Source organism: Callospermophilus lateralis, chromosome 8 (genome assembly GCF_048772815.1).
Source record: "Callospermophilus lateralis isolate mCalLat2 chromosome 8, mCalLat2.hap1, whole genome shotgun sequence".
In the NCBI taxonomy this organism is placed as follows: domain Eukaryota; kingdom Metazoa; phylum Chordata; class Mammalia; order Rodentia; family Sciuridae; genus Callospermophilus; species Callospermophilus lateralis.
Genome location: NC_135312.1, coordinates 107,647,213 through 107,661,890, shown reverse-complemented (window position 1 = coordinate 107,661,890; position 14,678 = coordinate 107,647,213). Strand labels below are relative to the sequence as shown.

General features: G+C 36.2%; 1 protein-coding gene across 1 annotated transcript; it reads right to left on the bottom strand.

Annotated features, from left to right (window-relative positions):
• Positions 1 to 424: 424 nt before the first annotated feature.
• Ppid (peptidylprolyl isomerase D) lies at positions 425 to 14,323 on the bottom strand. The gene is made up of 10 exons (XM_076865069.2): positions 14,138 to 14,323; positions 11,766 to 11,906; positions 9,641 to 9,747; positions 7,066 to 7,254; positions 5,990 to 6,112; positions 5,745 to 5,851; positions 3,864 to 4,005; positions 1,617 to 1,703; positions 1,479 to 1,521; positions 425 to 710 (listed from the first exon to the last, which is right to left on the bottom strand). The coding sequence occupies exons 1-10, from the start codon at positions 14,220 to 14,222 to the stop codon at positions 622 to 624; spliced, it is 1,113 nt and encodes a 370-aa protein (XP_076721184.2). The 5' UTR covers positions 14,223 to 14,323; the 3' UTR covers positions 425 to 621.
• Between the last annotated feature and the right edge of the window lie 355 nt (positions 14,324 to 14,678).

The following is a 14,678-nucleotide window of genomic DNA, read 5'->3' as shown; positions in this document are numbered from 1 at the left end:
GCCATGCCCATCGGTTATACACTGTCTTGAGTTATAACTACAGAACTGAGTAATTGTGACAGACTAGATGGTGACTGTAAAAATTTTACTATCTGGCCCTTCACAGAAAAACTGCCAAATCCTATGTGTCATCTCTAAGCATAAAACACCAGCACAAACTTACCACATAATGTATAAGGATTGAGGGAAACAATATGGTTCATTCAACAAGATATAACTTAAGGAGTTTGAAAGCAAACTGGAGGTCTGGAGTTGTGGCTTAGAGGTAGAATGCTTGTCTACCATGCGTGAGGCACTGGATTCGATCCTCAATACCACATAAAAATAAAATAAAGATTGTATCCACCTATAACTAAAATATAAATACTAAAAAAAAAGAAAAAAAGCAAAGTGCACACCATTCTTTATGAAAGTACAGATAGAATTTTTAAATCAACTTCACTGTATTTTTTGCCACTTTTTATTAACAGGGAACCTGTATCAGTATTTTAAAGTGTAAACAATGAAGAACTGAAATGTCAAAGGAATCACATTAGCGATCACATATAGACAATAACTCTTACATTGTCTTATTGCCTTTATACAATAAATGCATAATATTTAAGCAAAATTGAATCCTTTCTAAGCAAACATTTTTGCATATACTGCCTTCTCTTTATCTTTCTCTGCCTTTATCTTCTGTTTGACTTTCAGCAATTCTGCCTGGATGGCTGCAAAAAAAAAAATAGGCAATGAGTTATTTCTCAAAACAAAAAGATTAGGATGACCAACAAACAATTATAATATCACAACTCCTCCTCCCCATTGACAAAACTTTTCTTCTGGATAAAATAACAACCCTATTAACAGAAAACTCTACTCCAAGAAAGCAGAGTTCACAACAACCCTGAAGCATAATTTCAGAAGACTGTCAACTGAGAGAACTCAATCTCATCAATACTTGTTTCTCCATCTCCATTAGAGAGAGTAGTAACTACCTTGTTTTATTTTAGCAACAAGGGACCAAAGAGATAAATATTTAGATCTGGTGTTGCTATTCACTTTTGGCTTATTTTAAAGAAATAAATTTATTTGTCATAGCTTTTCCAAAACATATCCAGTATCTAGAATACTAGATTACTGGCCATGATGTTCCACTTAAGGAATGGTCCCAAAAATTAGATTTACAATGAATACTATACCTGAGTATTGACCTTTCAAAGAGTGTCATAGTAACAAAAACAGGATCTCAAATGATAAGGCAGAATAAACTATATTAAGTGCACTGTGAAAAACTAGTGCATTCTTGAGAGGAATGAAAACAAGCTCTATTAGGGGAGGACCTTGTCTTATTCACGGATATACATGGCCCAGTAACAGGCAGTCTATAAGACCCACTGAACAAATGCCTTATATCTGCCAAAGTTAAGAGTACAACAGTTCATGAGCATAATTTTAAAGTGCAAAATGAACTTTGACTACAAAAACAGCCAACCTACCTTTATCTTCTGGTGCTATCTCCTGAGCTTTCTTAAGATCAGCCTTTAATTGGAAAAAAAAAAAAAAAAGTTGTGAAAAATTAAGATCTAATTTACAAAGGTGACTGTTTATTGTAAAACATTTGAAACAAAATTTACCAGTGCCTGATCATATTCTTTTAATCCTTGCCATCCTTGAGCTCTTCGATACAGTGCTTTAGTATTTGATGGGTCCATTTCAAGAGCCTACAAAAATTAAAAAATTATAACTATCTAAATAAATACATTTTTCAGATTCATTTATTGCCCGACACCTTCAAATCCACTTCAGCTGAAGACTATGAACAGCTCTCTTTTGCTAGTTGGCATAGTGTGACAATTTGTCAGCAGAGGGCACTATATGAAGGAGGAAGGTGTTTCTTGTCCATATCTTTAACGTGCTCCTCAGCACTGTGGTTTCTCTCTCTCTCCAGACTCAGTCCTAACTAATGTATTTATAAAAGAAAACACTGTAAATGAAAGTTTGCAAGTTGTCCCTTAGTGTCTCTGGAATAGTTCCAGGACAGCTCAACTCAAGCCCTGCAAATTAAATCTGGAGATTTAAATTTTTAATATAAATGGTTCAGTATTTGCATATAATAACCTATACCTTTCCTCCCATATATTTAAAAGTCTTCACATGTTTAGTACAAAAGAAATCTTCAATCTGAGGCTGGATGAATCTTAGAATATGGAATCCATGGATACAGAGGGCCAACTATACATGCTTTTAATTGAAATCTAAATTTCTTGGGAACCTGAGTAACTTTATAAAGATCTTTTCACTAAAATAAGCATTTTTAAACTAACATTCTATTTATATATTTTAAAAGCCAATAATCACAGATTTACTGAAAAGGAAACATCTGCCTCACAAGTTATGGAGACCCAGAGTAAAGATCAATTTTTTCTAGTTTTTTCCTCTGTTGTATGTTCCCTTCTAAATATATTCTAGGACTGGGGGTATACACTGCTATAACACTTGCCTTACATGAGTAAGAGTCTTAGATTTGATCCCAAAACAGCAAATATATTTTCTTATCCTCTATTCACCTATTCTAAGCAGATTTTTTTTTTTTTTTTATTAATGTAGCAGTGTTGGGATTCAACCCAGGACCTCATGAATGAATGCTAGGCAAGTGTTCTACAACTTAACTACACCCCTAGTACAGAATCTCATTTCAGTTCTATAGCTAATCTATAGCTTAGTGGGCAAAAATCAAAACATTTAGTTTGGAAATACTTTCAAACAACTATATAACAGGAAAGAGAGTCATAATCGATCTATTTTGAGAAAGGTAATGCTTTCTAGCTTTAATGTAACTAGATAGCCCTCATAAAGACAAATGACCTTTCTGTGTGTTCCAAATAGTATCCATTCTCCCATACAAGGTGTGATGACCCTAAATAGAAACTGGCCCCCTCCTAAACTAAATCTATTAAGTTTCTTGGAAATATGAATCTTGTAATTAAAAACAAACTAAATTCACTGGGTACATAAAATGTGCCAAGCACAGTGCTAAGTACTTAAAATTTGCTTTATGATCTTTTACAACCATCCCATCAGGTAGGTATTATTTTCAATTTATAGAAAACAAAATTCAGATTCTATAAAAATTAGGAATCTATACAAGATCACAAAATTAGCTGAATGGCAGAGGTCTAATTTGAAAAACCATGCTGGGTGGGGCTGGAGTTGAGGCTCAGCGGTACAGAGCTTGACAAGCATGTGCAAGGCGCTGGGTTTGATCCTCAGCACCACAAAATAAAAAAATAAATAAATAAATAGGGGCACTGTGTCCAACTACAACTAAAAATTTATTTTAAAATAAATAAATAAATAAAACCATGCTGGGACTGGGGGTAGAGTTCAATGGTAAAGGCACTGGGGGTGTGGCATGCCTAACTCCACAACCCACATACCTAGTCATTCCTAACTTTGTGTTCCAATGCTTAGCATATAATAGGTGCTCTTAAATGAATACATGAACTGACAAATGCTTTAAGAGAAAAATAGGAAAGTCTTTCAAAGATATTAAGTACACAGGGTTAAAAAGCAAAATGAGGGGCTAGGCTTGTGGCTCAGTGGTAGGGTACTTATCTAGCACATGTGAAGCACTGGGTTCGATCCTCAGCACCACATACATATAAATAAAATAAAGGTATTGTGTCCATCTACAACTAAAAAATTTTTTTAAATTTATTTAAAAAAAGCAAAATGAATGGATTGAAAGGAAGTTCTGAAGGTCCAAAATATTTAGAGACAATATGCAGTAAGACATATTCAGATATGTAAAAAGTGGTTTTGTTCAAGTTGGTAAGCCAAAATCCCTCTCCTTCAAAAAGTTCAATATTACACAGAGTTACCTCTAAACAACTGTCAACTGCTCCCTGCCAATTTGACATCTTCAGTTTACAAGCACCAATATTCAGCACACAGCTTAAGGCTATAGATTGCAGCCTAGATCCATCTGCTTTCTCAATAACAGCCTTTGAACTATCCACATATCTGGAAAAAAAAATTAATAAAAGCAATATGTAATTCCACACAAACAAGACTTACTACTTCAAAAATACCAAAAAATGTTACATCATTTCTGATATAAAAAGCAGATACTAGGGCTGGGGTTGTGGCTCAGAGTTAGAGCGCTCGCCTACCATGCATGAGGCACCAGGTTCAATCCTCAGCACCACATAAAAATAAAGATATGTGTCCATCTAAAACTAAAAAGTAAACATTAAAAAAAAAAAGCAGATACTAATTTAATATCCAATCTTCACAATCTTCTTATTAAACATTTTTTTATTTTTATTTTTTGTTGCGGGCCAGAGACTGAACCCAGGGCCTCGAGCACCCTAATAAACACACAGTCTACCACTGAGCTCTACTCCCATACCCATTATTTTTCTTTTGAAGGTCATTTTCTTTATGAGGTATTTTTATTTCCTAAAACATTTTTTCCCAAAGTGTTCAAAGGGAACAAACAATTCCCAGGAGCCAGGTGTGGTGGCACACACCTGTTAATTCCAGCAACTCAGGAGGCTGAGGCAGAAGGATACCAAGTGCAAGATAAGGCTCAGCAACTTATCAAAGCCCTAAGCAACTTAGCAATGCTTGTTTGAAAATAAAAAATAAAAAAGCTGGGAATGTAGCTCAGTGGTATAGCACCCTTGTGTTCAACCCCCAGTTTAAAAAAAAAAAAAAATTCCCAAATCAATTGTGCAGTAGTAGTAACACACCTCTAAGTTAAAACTCAGGTCCCATTAGGTACTTTCCAATGTAATTCTATTTGGAAACAGGAAGGTACCAGAAGGGTACTGACTGGCAAAAGGTGAAGAACAACCATGTAGTGTTCATTTTTAATTGTTCACTGAAAAAGACCAAGAAACTGAGCATACCAAGCCCCTAGAATTGAGCTGCTAAACTTTTCTTTCTTTGAAATTAATCAGAGCTCCTTAGAGAAAGTGCTGATACCAGATACAAAAGCCAGGTGATTATAAGATGACTCTGAAACAAATCTTGTGTCAGAAAGCAAGCAAGTGATCACAGATTGTCAAAATGAGGCTGGTGATATAACTCAGTGGTAGAGCTCTTGCCTAGCATTTATGAGATTCTGACTTTAATCTCCATCACTGAAAAAAAAAACCAGCAAGTCAAAATGAAATGGGCTTCCACTAAACAATATTAAACTCTTTGAGTACCAAAAAGAATCACAGTATTGCTACATTAATAAACCAAAATGAAAAAACCACAGGTCTACAACATTACCAAATGGAGGGCAGGGGTTTCTTACACAGAATGCCAGCTAACAACTGTAGAATATCACAGTTCTCCAACAATTAGTGTAATAAGTAAGGGTAAGGATCTTTAATGACACTAAAACTACTGTGTGAAAGGTTGTTGGGTTCTGGGTTTCCATATAATCTCAGTATCACCTCATGTGGAAAAGGGTCTCCTGGAACAGACACATCCATTCCACTGGTACAAAGTGAACAAACTCTGGTCAAACTGATTTACACCTTCACGATGTTATATAATAGCAAACATACAATATTATCTATACCTCAACTCTTCTGTATTTTGAAAATTTTCAAAATAAGCTGCAGCAACAAAAGAAATGCAACTATTTCAAACACAGCTGTTTATTCCAGAGGGAATTTGCCAAAATACAATGAGGAATTTGGAATTTCAATTTATAATTCAATTTACAAGATCTTAACAGTAATTTATTTAAAATGTTTAATTACCTTAAAACCTTTGCATATTTTTTCATGGCCATCTCCCAGTTCTGGGATTTGAAAAAAGTATTTCCAATATTTTTTAAGTCTTCTGTTATTAGTAAAATTTTATCTACCTGTACAAAGGAATACAAACACATTGGAAGTTAACAAGTAATATGATAGGTTTTATCATTATACAGAGTGATACAAAATCCCAAACTTTTTGCACTAAAAATTTTCATTTGTTAAAGTACTAATCTGAAAGTACTTACATCTTTTAAGTCTATATCTGCATCCTCTGGGAAATCTGGATGACTATCGCCAGAGCCATCTTTTGGTAATATTCCCCAATCATCCCCTTCTTTGAGTTCTCCACATTCTGCAATAACGCACAACTGTAAAAATAATAATGGAATTGTAGAAATATACTACCATATTAATGAAATATTATTTTAAAAAGTCTTCTTTAAAAGCTATATAGTTGTAAATAACAACACTACTGAAGTCATAGACTTCAGAAAACTTTTATTATAATTACAATAATACCCTTTTTACTTATTTATTCCAACTAATATAACAATATCACTATCTACTTAAGTATTCAGAAGCTCAGTGTACACATAGTAAATTATTAATTTTACCATTCTCCATGTTAATTATCTTTTGGTGAGGTATGAACTTTTAATTTACTATAATTCCCTTCATACTCTGAATTCCAAAGCTTGCCTCCTACAAGTAACTAAGTTTCCAATGCCCACTTACAACTTAAGATGCACAATACTATGGTCATTCTGATTCACAGACATCTAGAACACAAGTATCTTCAGAAATCATACAGTCTAAACACTTTAGGAACAATGGATGAGGAAAACAGGCCAAAAAAATTCAGTAAAATGATCAAGGCCAAATCTCTAGACTAAGAATCTAGGGCTGGGGATGTGGCTCAAACGGTAGCGCGCTCGCCTGGCATGCGTGCGGCCTGGGTTCCATCCTCAGCACCACATACAAACAATGATGTTGTGTCCGCCGAAAACTAAAAAATAAATAAATATTTAAAAAAAAAAAAATCTAGGTTTGCTATCCTTTTTCTACTGTGCATTATTACACAGTCTGGATCAAAACTTTTGCTGATATAGGGAGACTTTTAAGTAATCTAGCAAAAATACATTAAATTTAAAATAAGAATTTAAAAGCTTTCTTTAGACAATAGGTACAAAAAGTGATAGATGCAGGCTCCTAAATCAAAATCATCCTAACATTTTCCAATTTTTCCAGCTAATAATCACTAGAATATTTTAAGATAGAAACTATGACAATATGTATATTTCACTATTAACTTTTTACTTACTTTGACAGGTTTTTCACCTTTCACTTCTACATTTTCCAGCATCCTTGCCACACCTATGCCTTTAATTACTTGGCCAAACACCACATGCTTCCCATCCAAATGAGGAGTCGGAACTGTCGTGATAAAGAACTGAGAACCATTTGTATTGAGGCCTGCGTTTGCCATGCTCAATAAACCCTCCCGATCATGCTGTAGGAAAAAAAAAAAAAATTTCAAAGAAAATGAAAGTTATTAATCTAAACTGTTCTTTTACTGATCACTCACATAAAGTCAGGATAGTTGGTAACATGAGCCACTCTACCATTAAATCACACTAATTTTTCTGTTTTTACTTTTTTTGTTTTGTGGTACTAGGACTGAATCCAGGGCCTCTAGCATACTAGGCAAGTATTTTAACACTGAGTTACATACCCAGACTATACTTTTATTTAAGAAATGTTCTATTACCTTTACTTTGTATAAACTGAAACCTTCGATGAACAAAATAGGCGGTATTTGATCACTTCTTAAACTTTAGGAAAAGCTAATGAAATCAAGTAAGATAACTGAAATGGGGGTTAATTTCTAAATTGGTCACTTTAAGAAGATGATTACACTTCATCTTTAAAATAATCTAATAATATATTTCTACCCTTTTATGATGGATGCTCTTGAAGACCTGAAGGGTCTTCCCACATTCAGTAATAGGCCTACATTATTATTCTTCCTTTACACATCCACCAACTGGGAACAGTAATGGGATATTGAATTTGACTAGTTTTAGGTACTTTCAGTTAAGGTACTTTCCTAATCACAAAAGAATCTAAACCTTGTGGCTTTTATATCAGGTAAATTAACTCTTCAGGGAGTGTACAAAGGAAACTGCTACCTACATCTTGAAATCAAAATTCTACCTTGTTCAATAGTTCTGTCATGAAAACTTCGTTTTTCTATTTTATTTCTTCAGCTTTGTAAATACCTCCTCATTGGTGATATATCTAACTCTAAGTTTTTTTTACCTAAAATGCCTTTTATCTCTCCAATCTAAATAATTCAGCTTTCAAGGCTACCAATTTAGACAAGAAGCAGGTCTCCTTTCCAGAAGCTTCCTTTTTTTTTTTTTTTTTTGGCATGCATGAAATCATTACATTATCTTGGTTTACATTCTTCCATTAGCTTCTTTTGGTGCTTTCCCCAAAACATTAGCTATAATTTTAACTACTTTTCTCAGTTTTCCACTGTCTTTGTCCTCATCCATAATCCTTCAATTTTACTTATTTTATTTCTTGCCTAAAAAAATTTCAGTCACCTTGCAAGGCCAGGCTTACCCATTCCTCCTCAATGTCTCTTTTAATAACTTGGGCCATTTAAATCACATCCTTGCCCCAGAGCACACTTAAAGTTTATATTACTGAGTTGTGAATCCCTAACGTGAAAATACAAAATCTAAAAGACTCCAAAATCTGAATTTTTGTGCAGTAGCATTCACAAATTCAGATTTCAGATTTGGGGATTAGGGATGCTTAACTGGGAAAGCAGATGCAAATATTCCAAAATCCAAGGAACTCCAAAATCTGAAACACTTCTGTTTCTCAGCATTTCATACAAGGGATCCTCAACCTGGATCAAATTTATATACAAGTTTAGTATATTCACTCAATTTAGAATTTATTTGTATCTTATTATTCTCTAGTTGTCCCATATTTTTAAATCTTGTCTCCAAGGTAAAATTATAAATTCCTTGTCATCAAGGCCTTTCATTTTTATAATCTTTCTGGTTCCAGTAATAGAATTGAGCATACAACTACAGTCAATAAGTACTATTTAAAAGAATGATGACATTTGCTTTTCAAACTTTCCTCATTACCTTGCTCATATTCCTCATTTCCAAAGACATCACTTTACTTTTGTACTTACATGTTCATTCTTAAAACTTGAATGATGCAATATACCCCGATTAGATCTTGAGCCAATGAAGAAGGCACAGGTACCACTAATGTCCTTTAGAAGCTTGGACATTAACCACATCCACTAGTTTGCAAATCCCCTGACATCATGGATATTAGCGATGATTTTTGTTGCTCTTCAAATTCAAGAATAAAGATGCACAAATTATCATCTTTACAACGAAAACATTTTTCCTGGAATCAATTTGCCATATAGGCTCATTTTATCAAGCCAATTAGAGACTCAGCATCCCAGGTATTTAGTGGGGCCTTATCACATATCTTAAGAGAACTCATTGGCTTACACAAAGCATGTAAAAACTCTACCACAAAGAAATAATAGAGTATTTTTGACAAATAAAAATTATTACTAGATGAAGACCTTCCATATTAAGATGGATGCTGGGCTGGAGATGTAGCTCAGTGGTAAGGGCTTGCCTAGTATGTGTAAGACCCTAGATTTAAAAGTCCAAGCACCACAAAAAAAAAAAAAAAAAAAGCACATTTACAAATATGATTCCTTTTATAAGTAAAGCATAATCTAGGCACACTTAAGGTCTTTTTTTGGTATTTTAAAAATATCCAACAAATATATTTCACATGTGTAACCTTTCTGTTAGCAAAAATATACACTTTCTCCTCCACTTTACCTTATAGTAGAAATTTTCATCTTCAAATTTTTCACCATAAATACTTTCTCCACCTGTCCCATTCTGATTTGAGAAGTCTCCACCCTGAATCATAAATTTCTTAATAACTACAAAAAAAGGAGAATGGCTATTAGTGACTGACACATGGATAGCTCAGCCATATTAACTAACGAATAGGTAATAATAAAGACAACTTCCTAAAGCACTTTAGTTACAACATCCTCCCATTTGTCTTTCTCCACCTATCTTTTTTAGTTACACATGACAGTAGAATGTACTTTACATATCATACATACATGGAGTACAATTTCCCGTTCTTGTGGTTGTACATGTGGAGTTATACTGGTCATGTATCTATACATGAACATAGGAAAGTTATGTCCAAATCATTCTACTGTCTTTCCCATTCCCATTCCCACTCCCTTCTCCTCCTTCCCCCCATTCCAATCCCCTCCACTCCTTTCCACTCCCTTTTGTGAATCAGCATCCACATATCAGAGAGAACATTTAATCTCTGGTTTTCTTCGAACCTATCTTAACAACTCTATACTTTTTGCAATCTGAGTCCAACCTACATTTTACCACCTGATCACCTACAAGTAAAACTGTCAATGAAACCCAAAATCTGGATATCTTAAGTTTTCTCCAACATATCTTGACTCTAACTTCATCTTACATAATGATCTATTTCTTCCACCAATGAGTTCTTTAAGTACAGCAACTCTTTTTCTTCCTTGTAACTATGTATGTAGCTATTCAATAATGTTTGCTGAATGAAGACCAATTAGTCCTAGTATTTTTTACACCCTAATAAAATACTTCAGTAAAATTATCCCTTTATATCAAGAGCTACCAAAATCACTCCTATGTTCAGAGATTCCTAGGACTCATGGTCTCAACATTTGATTGTATTATAATCATAAGGATACACAGCTGGAAAAAGGCATAGGCAGGATCTGAAGAAATCCATGTGCAGGCTTCATTATGCTGCCTCCCTCCCATGAAGTATCATGGAACACATTTCTCCCAGCAATGAAGATGTAGAAACATGTACAACAGTTGTGCCCAAGAAAGCCAATTAGAGACTCAGCATCCCAGGTATTTATGGAGGCCTTATCACATAGGTACTCTGCCTAGCATATTCCAAAATTCCAGACTCCCAAAAAGAAAAAGAAAGCAGATATTCAACATAAGTTATATTTGTATAAACAGTCTAGAGACAGTAAATCACCCTTATGATTTAAGGAATGGTTTAAGTGCCAAGCTCCCAAACTCCAGCTAAGTGCTACTCTTGGAAGCAGACCTTTATAAGGATAGCAGCCTTGGGCCTGCTATGTTAACTATTTTCTACATATATTTTGTTAGCACATTGATGTCTTATGAAACACAGAAGCAAATAAATGCTTGAAACATTTAATAATTGATCCTAATTTTTCTTAATAAATTATTTTTTAAAAACATAACCACAAGACTGAGGGTATAGCTCGAGTGCTTGCAGTGAGGCACTGCAAAAACAAACAAAAAAAAATGTATTCATGTTATTCATAAATAAACATTTACTGAGTGATTACTCAATAATTATACAAGGTGCTAAAGACAAAGTGATAAGAACATATAGTTAAACTTATAGAACCTTCAGTCTATTAGGGGAACTGTTAAGTAAACACTAAATAAAATAATGATTACAAAGTACAAAATGATATACTTTAATCACCGTGTGTCCAAGACACTGAATCTACAATCTGTAGCCTTCTCAAGCAATCCTGCCCAAGAAGTAAAAATAACTTTTCTGTCACCAGGCAGTCAACTACCTAAGGCCAGCTCACTTTATCATAGCTGTGCTCTTTCTTTCTCAATCAAATGGTTTAGGAGTGAAGAAAAACTTGTAAAAACAGGTGTAGTCCATTTCCCTATAGATAAACCCTAGTACTCGCCCATAATTAATTCCACCTCACAGTCTAGTCTTTATGAAATTGAGCTATTACTTCTCACGACAAAGCATCCTCTTAGGAACTAACTACACCAGTACTTTTTAACCTTTATTCCCATCTCAATGTTTTCTTCCCTAACTCCTGAAGAACAGAATTTGTCTGTTTGAAGGTAGATTCAGAAAATGTATACATACTTCGATGAAAAGGACATCCTTTGAAATAGAGAGGTTTCCCAGTCGTGGGTCCAATGCCTTTTTCTCCTGTGCACAATGCACGAAAATTTTCTGCAGTTTTGGGTACAATATCTGCAAACAATTCTAAGACGATTCGACCAACTAAAAGAAAAGAAAATGAAATTGTGTCAGTATGCAAAAATAAACCACCAAATGACAAAAGGATAATTGGTACAACTATGGTAACAAATCACTCTTGAATTACTAAATTCTCTTGGTCTTTTTTTTTTTTTGGTAATTTCAAGAACACAATACATTGTTATTAACTATAATCACAATGTTGTACAAAAGATCATGAACTTAGAGGCTGGAGTCATAGCTCAGTGGTAGAATACTTGCCTAGCACAAGTGAGGCACTGGGTTCGATCCTCAGCACCACAAAAAAATAAAGTAAAGGCACCGTGTCCATGTACAATTAAAACAAAAATATTAAAAAAAAAAAAATATCATGAACATATAGCTCCTCAAACTGAATATCATTTGAGCAACCTCTCCCTAGCCCCTGGTACCTACCATTCTACTCTTTACTTCTATGAGTTCAACTTTTTTAGATGACGCATTCAGGTGAGATCATGTGGTATTTGTCTTCCTGTATTTGGCTTATTTCCTTTAAACATAATGTCCTCAATGTTCTTCCTTATCGCAAATGACACTATTTCCTTTTTTTTTTTAGGGTTGAATAGTATACTCCTTGGTGTATGTGTGTGTGTGTGTATGTACACATTTTATCTAATCATCCACTGACATTACAGGGTTGATGCTATTATTTCTGCTATTGCAAATAATGCTGCAGTACATGGGAATGCAGAAATCTCAATATACAAATTTAATTTCCCTTGGTGTTATGGTTTGGAACGTGAGGTGTTCCACAGAAGTTCATGTGTGAGACGATTCAAGAAGGCTTAGAGGTGAAATGAAAGAGGTTATAAAAGCCTTAACCCAATCACTGAATTAATCCCCTGATAGGGTTAACGCCTAAGTTATCACTCAGTTAACCCAAAGCAGGTAGGGTGTGGCTGGAAGAGGTAGGTCACTGGGAGCATCCCTTTGGGGTACATATTTTATATCTGGTGAATGGAGTCTCTCTTTGCTTCTGATCATCATGTGAGCTGCTTCCCTCCACCACACTCTTTGCCATGATGTTCAACCTCACTTCAAAGCCCCAAGGACTAGAGCCAGATGTCTATGCACTGAGAGCTCTGAAACCATGAGCCCCCAAATAAACTGTATTCAGAATTTCCAATCACCAACCAACCACTAAGAGAAAATGAAGCCGGGCACCGTGGCACACACGTGTAATCCCAGCATCTCAGGAGGCTGAGGCAGGAGGATCCTAAGTTCAGTTCAAAGTCAGCCTCAGCAAAAGCAAGGTGCCCTGTCTCTAAATAAAATACAAGATAGGGCTGAAGATGTGGCTCAATGGTCCAGTGCTCGAGTTCAATCCCCAGTACCAAAAAATAAAATAAAATACCCTTTCAGTGGTCAGGCTGGCCCAGTTTTATATGTATCTGTAGCCCTTCTCTGTACTTTGTGCAAACTGCCTAGTTCAGTCTTTGAAATAAAAGCTGAAAAATTCCTCTTCTATACAACGCCTTAAAATGCGAAAATTCCAAAACTGTTTTGGAATTAGTTCCAAAACAAGCTGAAGGTACATGTAAAATGTGTGTGTCCCATACATGCATTCAAACACACTGCCTGGTCAGCAATTATAACATGTTACAGAAGACCAATTCAATTATAAATATAACTTCACAAGGCCTTAGGAACTTTTAAGCAGGTAGGTATCCTAGGCAACAGAGCTACTCCCAATTCCCCAATGCCAAAAAAAACGTTTGCTTATCTGACCTCTAAAATTAGTAGTAAAGAAAAAGCACTAAGCAAACAAGTGGCTTTAATTTATAAGTAACATGGCAGGTGCACATATATGTGCATACATATACATACACACACCCTCACACACATTTTGTGCGCCAAAAGACGTGTTGAGTGACTGGAGCTCCGAAGACACACGAGGCTTCTGAAGAGCCCCATGGCAAATATAAAATAAGCTTATTTTGTGACAAGCTGGTGGTGCACAGGTAGAAGGCAAGTGAAATATTAAGACCGCCACAATTCCTGAACTAGAAATTTCCAGAAACTTCCTCATGACCGACAGCATTAGCACAAAAGCCCTGGTTCCACCTCACGCCGCATGCCGATCTTGCTCCAGATAGGACCCAGGCGGCCATGCCTCAGTGTTACCGACCAGCCCCCGGTCCGAAAGGCACCCTGCGAGTCCCCCAAGCGCCCCCAGCCCCTCCTCCTGGGGCCCCTCAGCCAACAACTTCACTCACCTCGCTCCTCTCCGATGTCCACGTCAAAGAAGACTCGGGGGTTACTGGGATTGGAAGGCTTAGCTTCTGGGGACGGATGCGACATCTCGACTTACAGACGCGTTTAAAAGCACAACGCACGAACCTCGTGCACCACTAGCAGCACAAACTCCAGTGCGCTTTTCTCCGCGGAAAGCTGGCGGCGGCGCTGAGGAGCCACTTCCGGCGCCAGACCGGAAATCCACGATCCCACCTCCGCCTCCGCCTCCCCCCGCGTTAGTGCACTCCCGGGCGAGCGCGTGTGTGGCTGTTACGTGTGCTCCCCTCCCTGCTGCTCTCCTACTTCGGTGTATTCTTTCGCTAATTTCTTCGCCTTTCGTGGTGAGCAGAGCTTTGGAGTCGTTCCCATTCCATCCTCAGCTCGGCTATTAACTGGATTTCAATTCTCTCGTCTGGAAAATGGGAATAAAAAAGCTGACCTCAGGGGTTGGGGTTGTGGCTCAGCGGTGCTGAGCTCCCCTAGCACGTGTGAGGCGCGGGGTTGGATCCTCAGCACCATATA

Coding starts and splice junctions, on each gene's coding strand:
- Ppid (XM_076865069.2), bottom strand. CDS start 14,222: ATGTCGCATCCGTCCCCAGAAGCTAAGCCTTCCAATCCCAGTAACCCC. Junction 9,748..11,765: donor AGGATGTCCTTTTCATCGAA/GTATGTATACAT, acceptor CTTTTTTTGTAG/TTATTAAGAAATTTATGATT. Junction 4,006..5,744: donor AAATATGCAAAGGTTTTAAG/GTAATTAAACAT, acceptor TTTTTTTTCCAG/ATATGTGGATAGTTCAAAGG.